The 21,795-nt window shown below is 42.2% G+C and overlaps 1 protein-coding gene across 3 annotated transcripts in view; it reads right to left on the bottom strand.

The window, feature by feature from the left end:
- LOC118789697 (sodium/calcium exchanger 1-like) overlaps positions 1-21,267 on the bottom strand; it is a 142,495-nt gene extending 121,228 nt beyond the window's left edge. For 2 of the 3 annotated variants that reach the window (XM_036546222.1, XM_036546220.1), the window contains exons 1-2: positions 20,781-21,267; positions 17,290-19,151 (exon numbers count right to left, since the gene is read on the bottom strand). In XM_036546222.1, the coding sequence (XP_036402115.1) occupies positions 17,290-19,112 (1,823 nt within the window). In that variant the 5' untranslated portion in view covers positions 19,113-19,151; positions 20,781-21,267. Of the gene's footprint in view, positions 1-17,289; positions 19,178-20,780 lie in introns of all 3 variants that reach the window. The other variant, XM_036546221.1, reaches the window with a different exon arrangement.
- Between the last annotated feature and the right edge of the window lie 528 nt (positions 21,268-21,795).

A 21,795-nucleotide genomic window follows, 5' to 3' on the forward strand; every position in this document is an offset into this window, starting at 1 on the left:
TGGGAGGATCCCATGGTACACGGTATGTACAATTGCTCGATTTATTCACCATTTTTCCCTGGAAAACACACAGCTTGTATAAGGCTTCATTTCCTCATAGCGCCTCTTCTGTTAGGTTTCACACGTGCGGGGCAATCACTTACATTGTCATGAGGTGCTTGGCTGAGTTTCGCCACACTGACCTTGCAAAGTGAGGCCACGAAAACGCAGAACAAGCAAGGGCGTAAAGTAGGCCAGTTTCAGTTGGGGAGCTAAGAAAATGCGTCTAGAGTAAACATCATATAACTTCTGGCTTGTGAAAACACCAAACCAATTTGATTTTATCATTGCCATCATTAAAAGCTGTTACTTAAAAGATTTTCACGAATGCGCGCCGAGGGAGAACCATTTACCCGGCTCGATCCGTGCTCCTAAAGTTAGGCGAGCTCTGAGGGTTGGGGCTTTCCAAACACTCAGCACACACATTAGCGACGGAAAGACGCCTCTGCCAAGAGCAGCCGGGTAACGGTAAACAGAGTCTCAGTGTGGCTGGTTCCTCTCGCTTTGGGGCTGTGCTGTAGGAAATCGGCCTTTAATAAAGGGTCAGGACCCTGGCACAAGCCCGCTCTTTCACTGTTTAAGACTGCCCTGCCCCACATTGTCTCGGCGTTGCCAAGATATTGCATTTTAATGGGAGAGAAAACGTTGAGGGACCGCGGCAAATAGCGTCATAATCTCTAGGGGGAGATGGGCGCACTTACCTGCAAGACGCTCATTAGAAGAGAAAGCCAAACAGAAAAAGCGGTTAAGTGTGGGCCAGACCGGGCATATGACAGATTTTCCCTCTGGGTGCAGCAGGCATGTGGGTGAGCCCAAAGGGCTGAATACTGTCTTTCAGCTCTCGGCCCTTTCACAGGAAGTAAGAAAGTGGCTCACGGGCCAGGTGTACAAGGAGCTGGTCTCACACTGCCATTCCAAACAACTCACACGGGGCTGCCTGCCCACCGCCATTCAAGGGGGAAGTGAAGTTATGGGGTTATATAGTAAAGTACCAAGTCATGAAAAATCTCATTCTGAAGAAACACCTAATTAAAATAATAAACCCCTTAAGGGCTGCATGTAAAACATGTCAAAGACCTTTGTGATTTTCAAATGCTTTACATATTTCATGAAACATGTCAGTTTTCAGTCTTCCAGCAGAAGGGTACATTTTTTGAAAACCCACAATTCCTGCATAGATCATGGGAAATAATCCAGGCAACAACCTTCCTGAAAGGAAAGTAGGAATGCACACATTAGTCTTTCATTATTTGATGCACCCCAGCCTGCAACTAAAGGTACCATGCTGTACCATATGTTATCATGTTGTATTTGTAAATGGAATTCAGAGACGGTTAGAATCTTGCATGGTTTGTTTACATGTTCACACACCCAATCACACCAGCAATTCCCTACCTTCCTATCCAATAGCAGATAAATAAGCCTGGGTAGACACTACATAGGCTTCTTTTTAACATCATCCAAATCTTTATTTACTAATCAAAAAGCAAGCACCTCATATCTCGAAAGACTCTGAAAGCTAACCCTCACTGTATAAGAAACTCCATGTCATTGTTGGTTGTGATGAGAGTGGATGAAGGTTTGCAACTTATACAGGAAGGACAAAATGCTGACAAACTACAATGAAAAAATTTTTTTTTTTAGGTGTATGATTGAAACATAAGCCTTTCACATCTATAGTAAAGGACACTGGCAAGAGACGGTCTTAGTCTGTCTCTTCTCATATTTCCCCCTTGGACATGGCTATACTTGAAGAACCCCCTGATCAATACGTGTAAAATAATACACCCCCCTCTCTCCAGGCCCACACAAAAAAGTGACCCAATGACTCCTGTTCCACTCAGTCCAAGGTAATGGAAATAGTCCACTGGGAATTTGATTACACATCCCAGAAAGAAGACCCCCCACCCCCCACTCCCACCCCCCTCCCTCAGCTGAAAGCCAGTTCTATTTGATCCATTTAATGGATCTCAAAGATACCCCCGGTCCCGTCTGCTTTGGCCTGTCGTATATCACAGCCGTCTGAAAAAACCTTCCCTTGACACCATGGGGGGATGCTGAGTGCTAAAACCAATGAATAATGCAATGATTCTCCCTTCCATTGAAACTCTCTGGACATTTAATTAAAGAAACAAACACAATGATGCAGCTGTCTTCCAGGGAATATATTCAAGGGGCCATTTGGCACTGGGCTCTCAGATAGGACATGTATTTCTGCTTAACTTTCTTGCATGGCAGAAAAGGCCCTTAAACACACAAGCCAGACAGTAGTGTTAGAGTCCTCTGCCTGTATATCCAAAAAACTCTTGTGTCACGATACAGTAACAAACTAGCCAACATGAAGGAAACACAACAAGCGCCGCCCTCACTCAGACTTCAGCGGGCACTCTCCCTCTGTGTCACTTTGCAAGTTGAAATCTGGTTTGTGCCAGTGTTTACCCACAGGCAGAACTGTCCCCTGTAGCTAAGCTAATGGTGTAATAGTGGAGAGGGTGGAAACCAGCCATTTTCAGTCCATGTGATTGCAAATGGTGTTCTGTAGATTCAATGACAGCAGTCTGCCCTGCATTGAACACCATTCTCCCTTAGACAATTTTACGGTCAAACATTAGGGCATATCATTCAATAAATGGAAGGCCATTCAAACTGGTGTCTTTGATAGTCTGACTTCTAGATAGACTTATAATGAGACAATCACAACACAATAATGTGGCTACTGTGTTTAAATGTTTATTGCTGAAGTCTGATTATAACATGGAAATTGGACTAAGATTCATTTAGCCTCCCTCTACAGCCATCTGCATTAAGCATTTGTGGCATTTCTAACATGCATAATATTACCTTGAATTGTGCATTTTCTGTAAACCCAGTGAGAGACAATGGAAAACTGATTTTGGTGTTGACCTTTTTTCCTCCTTTGTTGTCTGCCCCCTTTATACCCAGAGTGCAGCTGCACACACTGGGAAAAGCATTTCAGCAAAGGCAAATGCAAACTGGCTTACTCCTCATGGAAAAAAACACAGTCTACAGACTGGTGGGGGGGGGTGCATTTAATATGCACCCAGTAGGGGTACCAGGAGTCAGAGCGGACTACATTTGAGTCCTGCACTGACGGGCAGCAATGGCACTGAATGGCACTGCTTCCTAACTATGAACCACTGCTGCCCGGTTCCACCCCCATTAATGTGATATAAAGCCCTCGCTCTGATCCTAAAGTATGATGTGACCTCCCTTATAATTGAGTTTTACCGCCTAGCTCTGCACATATGGTGCCAGCCCCTCAAGACAGAAATCACCAGACGAACGTTCAAATCATGTACTTATAATCCAGTACATCCATTTTGATTACAATCATAATCAGCGGAGCGGTCTCCGAAGCTCCGGACATGTCACCCGATACTACTGCCTCGTGTAATCCTGATTCATTCCTAATGTGATCAAAATTGTCACTGGTGGTTTTGGTGTCAAACCTACTGTCATGTACTGTATAGTACATGCAGTATGAAAGACTTCTGATGTACGGTAAAAAGTTGTGCAACATTATAATTGGAGCAGGGGAAGGCTCCATTTTCAGCTATTTTTGTCATTGTTTGATGGAACCCTGAATTAGAAGAATAGGAATGTGAGCACAGGCAAAGAAATACAGGGTATGTACTATTAACTTACTATCACATATCATATAAAATATCCATCATATAAAAAGAACACAAAAAAGAAAGCCAATGCCAACTGCTTAGCCAACTGAAGTGCCAAATATCTGCCTAGAAATGCATCAAAATGACTTATTTGTTTGAAACAGTCAACTGCGCTGTTCAGCTTGGTGCTAGATACTCAGCTTTGCACGATTAGCCAAATTCCTTTATTAAACATGCCTACTAGTAGAGAAATCCTTAAAAATCACATGCAAACAGAATCAAAAATGAAGAATACAGCCCATCCCTTCCTACTTTTGCAGGTTAATATTACAGTGCCGCTGCAGTAGGTTTCTTAGATTACTTACAGTAGGTAACTATCTTGTGTTTTCATTAAGTTTTCATGTTTTTTGGGTTATATTTAGCATGTAAGCAGTCATCTATCCAACAAACTACCACTGATGTCAACACTGACGTCAACAAAATGAAAAAATAATCATAATAAATTAATGGGAGTACACATGTAAGAATATTTTTTTTCCTGACAGCACATATTCATGAAGCTAAATTCATTAAGATTAATTATTAACAATATTCAGCAAACATCCAAAAGCCATACAGACCATCTTTAATCTGTATTGGGGGACTGTTGTCCTCAGAAAATTCCCAACATCTTCCACAAAGCGATTAAGTCAGACCTTTTAACTGTCAGTGATTTCATAAATTTCCTACATCCCATCTAAAATCCTCTTAAAGCTTAAATGTTCCACTTTACTACATACAATCTGAATGGAGCAAGAACAGGCACTACAGACTTACTGGTGCAGAAAGACCTGAATGCTGTTGGAGCTGTACTGGGTCTAGCTTTTCATCAAACCGAACGACTGAATCCCCCTCCTTATTTTAAATATGTGCTGTAACACCATTTACCCTTCTGCCATGAAACATAGAAAGCAATACACAATAATAACAACAACCACTGCAGTTAAGGGTGCTTTCAGGTAGGCATTGAGATGAATATGTCATAGCACAGACTGTTGTAAAAGATCCCTTGTTTATTAAATGGTCAATAACCAATCATGTATGTATGGTCCCTTCCTTCAACTTGCATTTTATTATACCAGAGAGAACACCCATTTAAAAAAAATAGCTGATATTGTGATTTGGTGGACCATATAATATTCACAGTAACATGAAACAAATCTTTACTGCGCCTCTAGGAGTTATTTTAACCTTTGCATAACAAGACTTATTAAAAACTGGCACAAATCCACACTGTTTGCACTACTAATAAGGTGTAGCTAAGCTAAATGTAACCTCTGCAAAATTTACAGTGGCACCATATAGGCATGTGTGTATGGAAAGTGCCAGGCTGTTTTGGGGTCAGATGACAGATCTGAGGTCAGTGAAAAGAGACATGGCAGCAGTTTACCTTATTATGAAAACTCTACCCGCCTGTAACCTATTGTTCCTGTGAAATTAACACTGCATGTCTTCGCAAACACAGGAAATAATAGCTGTATATTCCATGTTTCACAGTAGTGGATGACTTATAAGGATTATAAGGAAAATCAAGTATCATCAAGTCAAACCCCGCATCCTCATTTGAATACTCTCCTCAGAAATAACTAGCCTGTGACGCTTGGATTTCCTGCCTCAATAACACATCACTCACCGCACCATATTTGTGCTATTGCAAAATTCACACCAGGCTATTACCGCAACAGACGTCTCAGGAGGATTACTTTATTGCACAAGCACGGTGTGTCTGTAATGGCCATCATGACCTGAAGGCTAGATGAAGTCCTAATGTTGATCACTTGTCACCCCCTGGATGTACACATCCGGATCCCATGTTATGCTAAAGGAGTTTTATATTTCCAAACTTAACAGCAGAGCTGACACTTTTCAGGCCACTGTGTCCTATTCAACAGATTAAGAAGCTTCTTTTTTTTAAGTTTTTAAAGATTCTGGAATTCTAATGCTCTCCCACCAATGTTATTTAAGATGATGATGGTCCCATTTGCAAAACTCATGGCTTTTCCAGGTGACTTCATTATCAAACAGAAAAACGATTTTTTTTTTCTTTCAGCAAATCACAATCACGTTAACCAGCATTTCACCTCCGAAGCTGTCCAAGCTGCATTTTGCAGATGGGTATTTCGGAAAGAATAAGACAGAAAACTGTGACAGAGAGCGCACACATTAAAATTACATGGCTCAAACCCATCGAAAAATGATAAGAAAAAAAAACAGCATTGCAACTGTTTTCAAATTTTCTTCCTTTTACATTCCAGGAACAGATTGTGCTGAGTCATAGCTGAATAAATAAATCCGTGAATAAACTGATGCGTCATCGTTAGTCACTGGGGAGCTGAAGAAAGGATGAAACTAAGACTAGAATTCCATCGAAAGCTTTCAACGCTACTGTGTAACTGCTCGAGCCTCTCATTGGCTGTGTGTGTGTGTGTGTGTGTGTGTTTTTTTTCTTGGTTTTTACATCATGCGTATGAAAGCTACACAGATGTCCCTTTCTTGCATCTTCCAAACATTCTGTTCAAACGACCTTGCAAAATCCAAAGCATTCTCACGCGGTAATTACAAGAACCTCCACAAGTGCCCCGAAGTACGGTGAACAGATTTTTTTAACCTATATCAAGATGGCATCTTCCTGTGACCTCAGCCTTCTTTCATGTTGCCGTTACGCTCAAGCATTGAACTCAAACTTGAGCGCTTACCTTGTTTTTCTGAGATGTCATGCTGCACTTATCAGACATCTTGTGCATATCCATAATGCACTTGAAAAGCTTAACCTCAGGACATCTTTCTGTGTACAGAGAAAACTGACGTTCACGGCAGCATTTAGCAAAACATACCCTTTTTGCCTCATGAAAAATGCACCCAATTTTAATTATGAGCACACAGGGTAGAAACACTCTAAAAGAGCTCACCCTACATTCCCTGCAAAATGTACAGATAGGAAAATCTTTACAGCATGACAGCGTATGAAAGCAGTGGGATTTTGGCCATAATGCACCAGATCCCCCTAATGAGAAACATGTAGTAAAATGTTATATAACACAACCACGCACAAGTACAGATGATCCATGCTAGTTCTTCTGATAATAAAACAAGGCGCCCTTCATCTGAGGTGTGACCCACAAAGCTAGCCCGCAAAGACTTCTGGGACACGCAGCTCGAGGGGTAACAGTCGAGCCCTCTTAATATCGAGGTCATTTTAGGTAGCTCGTAATTATTTGCCATCACCCTCCAAGCACACAAACACTCTCAGGCATGCTCAGCTGCAGCAAACGTCTCAAGGCATTTGAACAGCTGGTGCTGCTCCCATAGGAGACAGTAATGGCTTATTAAATCAGTGTCCTGCTGTCACTTGAATACACAGTTTAAGCCACCACTCCAGTTTCAGCACTGGCACACTGGCCAGCACCCGATACATCTCTGGTCCCAATTCTGAGGCTTATGACGAAGTAATGTAAATGCATGCAAAAACAAACAAAAGCAATTACATGAGAAGTATTTCATATTTTGCACATTTACATATAAGAAAACATCCCCCTGTTTCATAACATTTATTTTTTAACGGGCAAGCATGCCAGAGGAATGAGGGGATACAGGATAAACACAGGATGTTATTATTTTCATCATGATTATGTCACTAAGCAGGTGCTCTTACACAAGCAAGTTTCAAAAGCAGCACCAGTTAGTCTCTTAACTGTCGACCACTTCCAACATGATGACATCATCTTGTAATGACAAAATATCAGTAAAACATACATAAAACATAATTATAATCACAACAAATTAACCCATAAACACTACCACCACAGACACACACCTCCCCAGAAGACCTCCTCCCCCGCCAAGCTTATGTGTATCTTTGTGAGCGAGGTAGGGATGAAACGGTTACCGGTTTCATGGTAAACCATGGTAAAATTCCCCACGGTTAGTGTTACCGTTTCAAATTTTAATTATCGTTAAAACCGTGGTTGCTTACCGCGCTTTGAAAAACTCACGTTAAATACTGGTCCAGCATCAACCAAAGTTAGCAGCAGTCTCCCAGAGACATTCAGCGTTATCATGATTTTCTGAAATGACCCTACAAATTAGCCTATATTATAGGAAGACTTTTAACAATATGCACAAGCAGACTTGACTCTTCCCTTTGCGCTTGATTTGCGATGAATAACACATCAGAAATTCATGTCTTCTTTACAAGCTCATTTAAGCAACTGGAGCCATGCATGAGAATGTTGGACCAGGTAGCTTAACTTTTGCATTTAAAAACACGCTATCTGCACTTCATTTTAGAGTGTTTTTGCAGCCTGAGAAAGTAATGTCATCTATAAAAGACCTAGTAGACTATTGTACGTTAATTCATTTCAACGGACAGAACAGTTGTAGGCTAGCCTATCGCCCTCTTCTGATGTGGGTATTTAGCAACAATAACAGTAATAGGCCTAATAATAATAATAACAATAATAATAATTCGATAGTCATCGAATTGGTTGTAAAAGTGTTCCAACAGGAGAAACACTATACTCCTCTGTATTTATGTCAATTGTTGGGCTCATTGCAATTACTATCACTGTCTTCTTAAGACTCATTTGTATTTGTAAATGTAAATTTTGCATGGGGTCATTTCATATACTCAAATGCACATTTGATATGGTTTTCATATGTTTACATAAGGTATTGGCTATGTTATTATTTCAATGTTTATGCAAAATATTTTAAACAAAAGTGCATAGTGCTGCTAATTTTATTTGTGGTTTTCAATATAAAACTTGTGAAATTGTTTCAGTTTGTGTATCAGTACTTTCTGAACATTTTCAGCACATTTTAACAATACTGCGATAATACTGATAACCGTGATAATTTTGGTCACTATAATCGTGATATTAAATTTTCATACTGCTTCATCTCTAGTGCGAGGGGTGAGTGGTTTCACCTCCAGCCACTGTTTTTTTTTTAAATAAGCAGCGATTGCAAACCGAACTGCACTAATACTCTCACTCAACCAAATTATACCGTTCCCCACATAACACACAATAATTTGTGTAATTAGTTAATGCTAAACACTTGAACCAGTCAAAGTGCTTGAAAATAATAGCTGGAAGGAAGATATGAAAGAATGACACAGAAATGATCCTAGTACGATACAGTAAGAACTACCAACAGTAAGAAGGGTAAGAACTCTCTCTCACCCCTACATGCCTACTATTCATTTGCTGCATAATACTAATCTTCCAGCTGGCATTCATCAACTGTTTCGTTTGGTATCTAATGTGGATAGGCGCAGTTCTCTGGAGCAAGGCTTCAAACATATTTGACTTCAAATTCCCTCTTTTCAGCTTCATCAAATGCCAGAGGTTGCATCATCTGAACACCTAATCAGATGGGAAGTAATGTTGGACGTTGCATGCATTCCAGTGCTATTACTTCAACGCTGGACCCACACAGCAACCGGTTTCACATATTTTCACATAATTTTTATGCCTTCAAAAAGAAACCAATGTCTGTATGGTAAAGCAAGCCCTGCATGATTGTTCAGTACACCCTGTCTGAGGAAAGTGAATATCATATTTCCATGAATGTCATTTACCGTACTTGAAAAAGTATACTCCACATGAGATGCATGCTTGCATGTACATTGCTGATTGATATTAGTACAAGTTCTCAAACACATAGTGTATATACTTTCCAACAGTCAGTCTGGACATTAATCACTGTTCCAATGTTGCAGAATTTGACACTCATACGACTCCATATTTGAAAAAACACATTAAAAAATGATTATAACAATTAGCACACAAGCACACATAAAAATTTATATATTCTAATTATCTATGCAGAGAGAGTTTAAAAGTAACATTGTGAATAAAGATTCTCTTACAACCTTGAAAAAAAAGTTAACTCTGCCACAAAGTTGGATGACTCCCAGTCTTCGAGAAACAGTGTTGGTGTTATATATCACTATGTGCCTTTATCTGAAAACAAGAGTGCCTATAAAACCCACCATAGTAACAGTAAAAGGGTAATGGGTTGGCCTACAGCATTTCAGCTGAAAGACCCACAGACTCTGGTTGATGGCATCAGTGCATTTATTTATCCATACCATTCACCCATCTGTAAACCGCATTTCTCCTTAATTGCTGCTGAATGGCCTGTTGGTAGACTCATCCATTCAGATCTAATTTGAGTCAAATATCCCTACTTCCAGAAAATGGATTTTTCTTAATTTAATGGCCATTCGGAGACCAACTCTCGAGTTGGTTAAAATGGATTATTCAAGGCTAAAGAAATGGATTTCTTCCTCCAAACCAAATAAATATAATGACCATTACGTGGAAAGTGCAGTGCAATACAGTGTGTACAACTGCCAATTCCTGTCGTAACCATCACACCAATTTAGGGCACAAGTAAAAACGTGCTGCACATGTGAGTTTAGTGATTACATTGGGAAGTAATGCTGGGTCATTCGCAAGGAAATAAACAACACAAAACAAATTATACAACCATTCTCTGTGGATAAAAAAGGAAAGTAAACCTTGGTCTGCAGAAGACAAGACCATGCATATGGGACAACATCATCTCATACAAACAGACGCTATTTATTTCCATGGTACAGTCTATTATTAATTATAATAATGTATTGTTACTTGTGCCTTTTCATCTTTATTTTATTTAGCAACACCATGTGGTGGAGGCCTGCAAAGCACCACAAACTGAAAACCGGCACAGGCCGGACGGTCTCGCTGACTTTGCCTTTTTGAAGCTATGGGAAAAAAAGAAACTGCAGGTGTACACACTTTGCAGGTTCGGATTATTTTTGGCTCTGCAGAGCTGTATCTTTGTGGCCCGTCCCCGAAGCTCAGCTGATGCCGGTTGACACAGTCAAATCTCTGCCACCTGTGTTTGTGGCAGAGAGAGGAAGCGTTCTGCGGTCACCTCCGCTCTGTGGGCCTCATCGCCACTTATTTCACTGCGCTGAGAGATTTCAGGCTTACCGCACAGCACAGCGCGCTGAGGCTGAGGTAAAACCACACTTACGGGTTCACTTCAGAGCAACTCCAGCAAGCAGCATTAAGCCTCTAAAAAAAAAAGTTTCAAGCCACGCAGGCCGGGAGCAGAAGTTACAGAAAAGTCAGCAGGCTTGCTGAAACTGCCCCCATGAAACTGCCAAAACAGCATATCCCGCAAAATGACACCCGATGAGAGGTGGTTACGCCATAGTGAATTGCAGTACGCGAACAAGCACTTAACACTGTGAGAAACAGGGGAGGAAAGAAGTCGTTGTATTTCAACAGTCACATTAATCATGCTCATGTCAGAAAGCTCTACACTGCAGGAGGACATTTACTGAGGGTGACGTTCAGACCTTAGGCGAGGGCCAGGGGAAGGTGAAGGAGAAGCCTCCAATACTCAAACTTGCGCTGATCCGCTACACTCAGAGAAAGCATCAGAAACGGCTTCTTTTCCTAAGCAACTAAACCCACGCACATATTGCTGAGAGATCCGCAGCAAATGCTCCGTTTTAAGGGTTCACACCTCTCGATCTCTCTCTGCTTACCCTCTCTCTCACTCCTTCCCTCCTGTGTCCCACTTCTCTTTTTTTTTTTCCAACATCGCTCCAGTTTGCAGTGCCCTACATACCTCCAGCTTTCATTGTGCTGTATTCGATCACATCTGTTGCTGAGTGATGCCTTTTTTTTCCCTTTTTTTGTTGAAAACAGCTGTTTCTGTTTAATTTTTCATTTAGCTGACCCTGTTCATGTCATCCTCCGCACTGACCTGCGCTGCCTCAAATCACGTGGCAAACAAGAGAAGCGACAATAAAAACAGTTCCCAACTGTGTAAGAAAAAAAGCAACGTATGGTTATTACTTCATGATGTTTGGACTTGTGCGTCCACCTCAGTTTTTTTCCCTTTTATCCAAATCCTCAGTGATTAAAAGGTCATGTTCCATAGTTGCTGCACCACGGTTGATGTCCACTGCATATAGCCTACCTGCTGCATGCAATTATCCCTGGCTACCACATGCAGTATGAGGTCACATGGCACACTCACTAAGTAAACCAAAACGCCTGCCAAAACGAATTCACTGACTAATATCACCAGTTTGTTTGCAGATTGCAAACACATTATGTTGATATTCAGCCATTACAGCCCGATAGAACAGGTGATCTGATCACTGTTTCATTATGTGTTTTATTGCAATCTGAGTACATAGGCGATAGAAAGTGATAATAAATCTACCACCATCCACCACCCATTCAAAATGTAACTGCAAGCACCTAAAAAGTTTAAAGCACTGGAGATCTTGGCCCAGCCTCAATGGCTTATAAAGGTTGGAGGTTGTGATTTCTGAGGCAAGAAACAGTATGGCTTACAAGTAAAGGATGTCCGTGGTTTAAAGGGTCATTACCCTTGGCCGTCTCTAGAATGCTGAAAGCCAAGCAGACAGCATTTGGATTTTCTGACAGTCCCTGAGGATTGACCCACCAGCCCGCCACAGTCCGAGCAAGTGCCGTAGCCACACTGCCACTGAACCGGTTTTTAAGATAAAAAGTGATAAACACATGAAACCAACACAGACCTGACGGTGTGCACCAGTGAAGCATGTAACATGCCAGACGGCCCTAATACACTCTGAGAGAATAGGGTTCAGTCCCTTAGAGTGGGGCTCAAGTGCTGAAGGATGTATTTTACAAATAACAGGAAACAATTTGAACACTGTATCATAATAGTATTATTACAATCAATGATGACTCTATAAAGCAATGTGCATTCACTCTTGCAGGCAGGAAAGTAAGTAATATGACTGAATAATATGCTATTTTACACAAGATTATTTTAAACACATGAGACTCATATCTCAGATATGTCTTCCTTTCTTGTTTGTGATTCGAATGCTGAGCCAAGTAGCCCACATGTGACCTCATGGTCAAATATTTAAACACCCTAACAGTCAGCCTCTTCCCCAGCTCATACATTCCCCCACTGATGTTCAGTGCGATGCTGAACAGTGGACCCTCGCAGCTGGTGCAGGGCACTTGATCTACAAGCCCGCTCCCAGCCTCTGACACGTGTGGTAAGGCGGGCCTGTGCCGGCCATGATGTCATCACAGGCAGCGGCCAAGAACACGCATCGAGTGAGCTCAGCAATCCACGAGACGTGCCCCCACCTTCTGCTCTCTGACACCCTGGCGATTGCCCAGGGGCAAAGGAGAGCGACACCACTCCGCGGCACTCGGGTTTCTAGGGAAGCGAAGGGCATGCATTCTCTGGTTACACAGCGCATGGTAATAGCACTGCTTTTGGCAGGAACCTTGCCCACCTGTTGCTATAGCTACTGCCAAGCGGATTAGGGGGTGAATAAAAAGTTTCATCTCAAACTTCGCCGCGACTCTTATTACACAATAAAGAAAAGACTTATACAACATTGGTTGTACTTGATCCTTAAAGACGTTTGACAAAAAGAGTAAAAAAAAGCACAGCATCTGTCGAGTGCAAAAACAATTTGGGATGCTTGTTACATCAAGCAAAAGATAACAAGATATTGTCATTGATACAGGAAAAAGTAATCTATCTTATCGAGTAATTGAGGCTAAATTTGAGATGTAGAGGGCTATCATTTCAGTTTGCACCTTGCGCAGGTAAACTTCTACAGTCACTGAATTAAGAATGCTACAGATTTACACATTATGTACTCTGCACAACGACAGTAAAGTTGAATCTAATCTAATGTAATATAATTATGTCAAAGTATTTGCATGAAATTCTTCTGAAATACCACTCAATGGGTTTTTGTAAAATTTGTTTTAGGTTGTGGTTAAATGTTAGCAACAAAACTGTCTTTATGTTGCCAGATTTCATTACTAATATCAGATCATTGGTTGAACAAACAGCGGCAATTCGCACCCGTGTGGCTTGATCTTGTGCCTCTACCTCGGTTCAAACACCCGCTGTGAACCACAACAGCAAAAGGCAGGTGAGAAAGTGAAACCGTAACAAACCACACACTGAATGTCATTAGCCGACGGGCCAGTTACTCCATCTTGCGCATTACACGTTATTTGAAGGAGTGTCTAACATGCCAACGAAAGGTCCCTGTGTAACTCATTAACTCCTGATGACAAACGCTTCATAGATGCTGAACGCCAAACACCACACTGATGAGCACTGCGCTCCAACGCACTAATTGAGACATCGCTGTTAATAAGCATCTCTCTGGGTGCTGCTCTGTTCAGGGGTTGCTTGGGTTTCTGCCCACTGTGTGATGTTACTGGGTATTATTAAGCTGTGGGTGATAACAAAGGGATTGAATGGGGGACATCCCTACTATGTGGAATTCATGTTGCTATAATAAAGGGCAAAGGGGGATTGTATGCAGGTTGTTACCTCAATCAAAATACCAAAGCAAGCAATTTCCACAGGTTTTGTCTTCTGTGCAAGATGTGTACTGCTAAATTAAATTCAGCTATAAGTGTGTCATGCTTGTCTTGGCTTGGCTTTAAATCCCAAACAAACAGAAATGATTAAAACAATAAAAGAACGCACAGACCATGTGCCATAATTTATTTTTAGTATTTTGGCACCGGGGGGTTTCCACCCCTGCCGAGAAACCGTGCTCCCCTTGTTTTTAACTGTCCAGACTGAATTACTAGTCCACAACAGCCATGTGTTTAAGGTATTCAGCTGAAAGAGAGAGTCTACAAGATCTGCACCATTAGACCTTCCAAGAACACTGACATTTCCACAAACACAATGTCTTACAAGGCAATTTGTGTAGATTAGCAACGTGAGCAAAGTCATACAGCACAATGAACATGTGCATTCGGGGAAACTAATGTGATTACACAATCTTTTTACGTTGCTACAATTATGGAAATCTCAGATTTGGCAAAAGGAAATGCGTTCTTGCAGTTTATTAAGTAATAATACGAGTGCTTGGGGTGTGGAAAACAAGGCCAGCTACTCAGCGCGTGCAACATAAATGAAAGATGACGCCACCCTGTCTATTTAAGACATTTGCAAACAAGTGGTTTTTGCTACACAGCAAAAACAAACCACTGACACCGCAGCGGATTTCTGGAGATCTCCAAATCATTTCAGTGTTTCATCTACACTCAGCCAACACTCAGTGACACGTACCAACACCTATAAGACACTCATTTCTAAGTAAGCATCAGCTAGTGCATGTCATGCTTTTATCCGAAAGCATACCATAAGTTTTAATTTCTTTGAACTGAACAGGCACTTGATCAAAAGCCCTGTGTCAAACCCGCAGCTGTCTGCCCAATTTGCCTTCTGGCAAGTACATACATGTTCAGCTGAATTATTCTGGCAAACGCAGAAAATCACATATTGCTAAGCTTTCATTTCCCCTGCCTTGTCCATTCCCTCAGTGTTACAGGCAGCCATCGGAAACACTTTACGGCAGGATGTTTCGAAAGACAGCTCAGCTGCTCTCAAATTCACAACCAACTCTTGGGCGGAATCCACAGTTTGGATCAAAAAAAATCCCCGCTCTTTACAGGAGAGCTATATAGCTTTCTGTAGCACCCGGTGACAGAGTTAACTTGTCGTTAAATTAGGGCAGAAGTAGCTGCAGGCATTGTGATTTATAACATCCACTTTCTAATTTTTTTTTTTCTAGAGTAAAATGTAATCTCCTTTTTGTACTTTTCAAGGGCCTTTTGCTGTTTTTTTTTCTCTCCTTCACTACAAATCCAAGGCTCCGAAGCACTGCCTGCTTTCCATCTGAATCCGAGCGAGGGAAGCGGGTGCTCTCCACCACTGTAATCTAGCTCCTCTTTTTCCTCCAAAACGTTATGATTACATGCCCACAGTTGCTGCAACTATGTACGGGAAAGCACATGGCAGTGACTTATTTGGAAGCCACTGATTGAAAAAAATCACATGTTGTGAGGTGGTCTATCAAAAAAAGCAAATTCACAGGATTTGTTTGATCTTTAGCGTCATGGACCTAAACATCTAAGGGACTCGGGGAGAACACATCATTTAATGAGGGAGGTAGAGGCATTATTTTTTCACATGCGCCCCAGGTTCAGAACATACCGGTCAGATCATCTTGATGTTATGCGACGCTACACTCTCCAAACCATTTTAAGAAATAAAAATGCACAGAGCTGCTGCCGCGACTGCTGACCGTGGCAATGTCTGTTTTCCTCGTTCCCCGTTCGGTCCGGGGAACACGCACACAGCTGCAGCCCTTTTCCCCGAGACATCCAAGAATGGATCCATTAAAACCAGACTCCACCTCTGCAGTGCCACTCCATCATTTCATTCGGACAAGTGTTATTAAAGTGCGCTTAGCTGCAGTGTGAGTGTTGCAGTATGGAAACTATGCAATAAGCTCTGGAAAGTTTAGTCTTTAACATGGGCTTTAAAATCTTATCCATTTTACTCATCGTTTTTACAGCATGTTCAAAACAGACACCACCCCCCACCCCCCCCTTTTTCGGCTGGAAATGCTAAACCCTGTGATGTAAAGAGATGGGAGGAGAGAGACTTGGAGATCTCACCTAAAGCAAATCGGCAGATTTTCTATCACACATTCAAATGCAACACAGTTAAAATTTAGCTAGACACTCAGCTGCAGTTCAATAAATATATGCCATGTTCAATCTAGATCAAGTCCTTTAATCTAATATCTTGGAAAATCATAAAATATTTGCATCACCATTAAAATAAAACAGCAATACAAAGAGGGTCAAGTACCAATAAGATGCATGACAGTCATCTGGTGTCTTCCAGGATACAAACTCATTCATCAAATCTATTAGACTACATCCTAAAAAATAGTTACAACTGCATTTTTACCTATCCCAACAAAAAAGCACAGACTACAGAATCCTGCTGCAAGAACACCTACGTCTATAATTTGCATTGGTTTGACTATATGATGACATTCCTCATATAAAGATGAAGTGCCCTCATTATCATGAGAAAAAAAGTGTGAAGGAGTACAAAACATATTATATATGATCTCATTACCAATCTAGTTCTGAACTGTTATCACAAGAGAACCAAATCTAGCCAATCAGTTTAAACCTCATTTCACCTGACTGTCCAATCACTAATCAAAGAATGTGTCCAATAGCCTCACAGGATATGAAATGAAGCCAGACTTTTTCCATGAAGGTGTGACCGGAAATACTACATTTAAAAGCAAAGCCCAAAAGAAGAAGCAAAAAATAAGTGAGACAGGAAGCAGAGAGAAGAGTGGAGAAACAGAGGAAGTTGATGACGACTTGCCCTCATGGTACTTAAGCACCGGTCCATTTCACCATGGCAATATCATGTAAACAAGCAATCAGAAAACATCAGACATGCATTTTTGAACATGATAACTGACAGCACACTGAACAGCTGGATTTCAGTAAACTGCTGAACGCTGTGAGCATTTTCCAATGGCAGTTTGATGGTTTCACATTTAACACTGCTCAGGCTTTGTGAAAGGAATACAAGCAGTTTTAAACCAACGAAGCTTACAGTGCACTGTCAGTCAAGGAATCGTATTGCATGGCTTAGAAATGATCAAAAGAATGGCAAATGCTTAGACGGTACTTACAAAATTTCATCATTCTGGAACTCCAGCACTCCATGGCAATCTTCAAAGTCCTCTCCTCCTCCTCTGGCTGTGCCTTCAATTGTCTTATATGGGACAACAACCACCCCACGGGCTCCTGAGGTACGCAGAACCTTCACTTCCATAGTGCCAACGCTCTCGCTCACGTGCGTCACCGGCTCTTCGAAGGTGAAGATGCCAGCATGGTCATCATCAAAGATGGTCACCGTGGCAGTCGAGGGCAGGCCCAAGCAAGCCAGGGTCTCGACGTGATTGGCCTCCGGGTTTTCCTCGTCGCCGCCTTCTGAGAGCACCTTCACGTTGCTGAGGTGAATGAGGAAGTTCTCGTCCTCCTCGAAGATGTCATCGTCGATGATGCCCACCCGGATCTCCTTCTGCGCCTCGCCGGGCTTGAAGATGACCACGCCTTCAGTGAACTCGTAATCGGACCCGGCGTTGGCGGTGCCGTCTTCGGTGCGGAACTCCACGGACACGGTGTTGTTCAGGTCTCCGCCGCGGCGGATGACATTTACTGCCACTGTGCCGCAGTTCTCCAAGCACTGATACGACCCAGGTTCGAAGAAGATTTTTGACACGGGGTCATTCTCGGCGACGTCCGTACGCACCTCGTGCATGCTAACCGCCTTCCTGGCCTGGTCAGCGGCGTGCTTCTTCAGTATGTTCCCCGCCCCCGTCATCAGCCTGGTGGCCTGACAGCGGTAGAAGGCACGGCTTTTCTGCTGTTGGCTCAGGACCTGGTAGTTAGCCAGCTCGATCAGCTGCTCCACCTCCTTATCCGGGTGTTTCTGCTTCAGCTCCTTCAAGATTTTGGCCATGTCCCTCCTGGTTTCCTCTTCATCCAGGTCTTTGTCATCCAAATCCAGCCCCAGGGTTCCATCCAGGAAGTCCACAGCGTGGGAGTTGAGCATCTTGCCGTCCATCTCAATGTCAACCTTGGAGGGGAGAGGACGGTCGCCTTCGGTTTCAATGATCATCCCCCGCTGCTTCCCGGCTCTGTAGCGCTTGTACACGTACTTGTAGAACAAAAGCCTGCGGTCGGCCACCCACGCGAACACAACACATATGGGGAAAAAAAACAGGGTAAGCAGCCCCTCCCAAACCTGGACAACCCCCGGGGTAATGACAGCCAAGATCAAGTAAAGCCAGATGTACGCAAATATGCTCCAAGCGGCAGTTACAAAGAACACCCTCAAATGCTTCACCTTCCTGTGCTCTCCGTCAGGCACAACGTAGACACAAATGCCGATAATGACAAACATGTTGAAAGCAGCGCTGCCAACAATGGTGCTCGGACCCAGAGCTCCGGCGTCAAAGTTGTGGCCGCACACTTCAATGACAGACAACAGGATTTCAGGGGCGGAGGAGCCGAGGGCCATAAGGGTTAAGTTGGACACAGTCTCGTTCCATATTCGCACCGTGGTGGTGGTGGTCTCCCCGTTAGCCTTTTTAATGGTTATTTCCTTCTCCTGTGACGTGATGACCTCGATGGACGCCATGAATCGGTCTGCGATGATGGAAACGCCAAGGAACATGTAAACCAAGGCCACGAAGTAGACGGTAGCCCTCGCCACTTTATCCCCAAAAGATGGATTTTGGGGCTGCCATATCGGCAGAATCACCCCCTCTGAACACTGATAAGATCCGGTGCAGGATTTGCTGCTATTTGTGACAGGAGAGCCATCTTGCTCTACACTCTGCGCTGGGCTCTCGGCAGTTACATGTTGAATTCTGAAGAACAAAACCGCTAACACAATGCTGAGCTGTAGACCGAAGGAGAAAAAAGATGAAATCTCTGATTGTCGCATGGTGCCAGCAAGGATGTTAATGTTCCTCTCTTCCTAAATCTGTGCAAAGAGAAAGGAGGGGAGGCCTGTAAATTTAAAATAGACACTTTTCAATTCCAGCTCATAATCGTATTATCCGTCCACTAAAAACATACCAGTTATGTAGCTTGTAGATCTGTCTACAATACAAGAACACAATATTTTGTTACCTAAGCAAATCTAAATCATATACACACAATTTCTTGGCGGGAAGAGAAGAAAGGACTAAATTATTAATCACCTCACACTCACATGCTACTGGTTATAATAACAATAACAAATATTCCAATTAAATCATATAAAACGTTCATTCATTGCAAAATGTTTGATAAATTAATTGTAAACTAACGTTATAAAGCACTTTCACGCTGGAGCTTTTTTTATTACTATAGCGAACACAAAGGACGCTTACAAATCAACAGACTTGGATAAAGAAATGAAATAATAAATAATCACTTTAACGAACACACGGAGGAAAAGCACCTATCATCTAACAAAAAAAGCCTGCTAAACAATTCGCAAAATTGATTCCACTGCCGGCAGTACGGACAAAAAGAGGTGCAGGTAGCCAACTGCACGACGCCTTTTCCATTAAGGTTTATAAAACCACTGGCAGTACGAACTACCGTTAGTCACATTAAAAAAGCAACGGTACGGTCATCCTCCTTGCTTCGAGTCTTGTTTTCTACTCATTCTCTGGATGGCAAATGCTACTACGATAAAATTAAACATAGCCTTCATGTACTAATACAGCAAAGTCTAAACTTTGACGAAATCGCTGCTATATCGCCTGTTATATTCAGTGTGCAAATCTTCCCCTGCTGCTATGCAGAAGCACGTCAGCGGGAAAATAACATTTTGATGATTACTTTTACCTCAGGAAATAATAAAGAAAGTACGGAATCAGGTATACAATGCGAACTGCTTCTTTAGTTTTCGCGTGCTTTGAGCACCCGTATTCGCAGCTAATAATACGATTTTCGTAAAGCACGCTTGATTGTCACCACCGTTACCACGACAATACGTTCATGCTACACGAGGAGCGAATTCAGATGCAGATGTTAACTTCAACGAAACGACTAAAATATATCGTTCAGGCAGTGGCTAAAATAAAGCACTTCAACCAGACTTCTTTGTTCGGCATTTGCACTGAGATCTACCATAAAGCCCCATTTGTTTGTGAAATACAGCTATCCATGTGGCCGCCAGATCGTTTAGGTAAAACAGGTTAATCGCCGCGTGCACTGGTGTATTCCAATGGGACATTCATAGGAAAGGAAAGTCATATGCAACGGCAATGCCAGCACTGTTTAATTCTCTAAAAACGCCAAACTAAGGCACCACAAAAAGAAAATGCCAAATAAGTAAGGTATACAGCATGCTTCAAACAAAGGGACATCCCTGAAAAAAGACTTCCTACACTGTATTTTGCATCAGCTCGTATACTGCAAAATAGAGCAACTATCTGCCATCCTAATTATACCTTTAATATAACCCATTCAAGTCAGAACGGTCTACGAGGTGAAGCTGCTGCTATTGTACAAAACGAGCTCCAGACAGTGACTATGTCAAATCCATTGAAATAAACGTGTACCGTGTACGAAATACAGAAAAACGCATTACATGATTTAAAAGTAGTGAGGGTCATACCTTCTCCGAAGTGACAGATGGTAAGGACAGGATTCAGAACTAGTAGTAGTAGTAGCAATAGTAGTAGAAGTAGCGCCAGCAGCCGTAAATGGTACCACCACTCGCATTCGTTTTGGTTTTTATACGAGATTAGGAAGAGCTACCCTTCGCTAAGTAAAAGAGGGGGATAGCCTCTAAGGTTTCCATGCACACGCGAGTTTCCACGACCAGTATGAAACAGTCAGATAACTGATGCTATCAGCAAATCTGCGGTTCTGTGGGCGAAAAGGTGTGCTGAGTATTCTTCCGCATTCTTTCCCTTCTCGGTGGCTCAGTATCGGAAAGGAGCGCTGCCGGAGTTGGAGCAGACACTTAAAGCGCCGCTCCGCAGTGCACGACACGGAGTTGTAAGCAGCTCGCTCTCCCGGCTGCGCGCTGATGGAATATTTTCCGATATCCGAGCGTTTCACATGCTCCGGGAGAGAGAGAGAGAGAGAAGGGAGACCGAGTTGACTTGACTTGCGTTGCGTCACGATCCTTTTGCCAACCTTCTTATCAACAAACAGACCCTCCTACTTAATTGATGTAGCCCAGAGACTTCAACATCGGGTCTCTACGGTTGCGCGTAACTCTTCGTTTTGTTTCCTTATTTTAGTTATGCTGATTTGTCCATGACAAGAAGGTGGTATCACAATTGCATGTATTTTCCGGAAACGCGATAGCTGTTTTGAATCAAAGAATCAAAGTTTTCGTATTGTGTAACATTGTATATTGCTCAGTCGATGCATACCATTACACATGGAGGCAACATTGGAACGTGTTGACATATGTCCCTTCATCTAAACTGTAGGTAATTTTTAATTATTGAATGTTTTATTATGACAATTCCGGTATTTCTTATTAAATAATAATGATAAACGTTTATTCATGGAAAATACGGGAAACATTTAACACGCGTTTCGTAAATGCAGTGTCACTAGACTCTTGAAATTAATGTTAAGAATATAGCTATTCCCTGATGTTTACAGGTTCCATT

This window comes from Megalops cyprinoides, chromosome 15 (assembly GCF_013368585.1).
Source record: "Megalops cyprinoides isolate fMegCyp1 chromosome 15, fMegCyp1.pri, whole genome shotgun sequence".
Lineage (NCBI taxonomy): Eukaryota > Metazoa > Chordata > Actinopteri > Elopiformes > Megalopidae > Megalops > Megalops cyprinoides.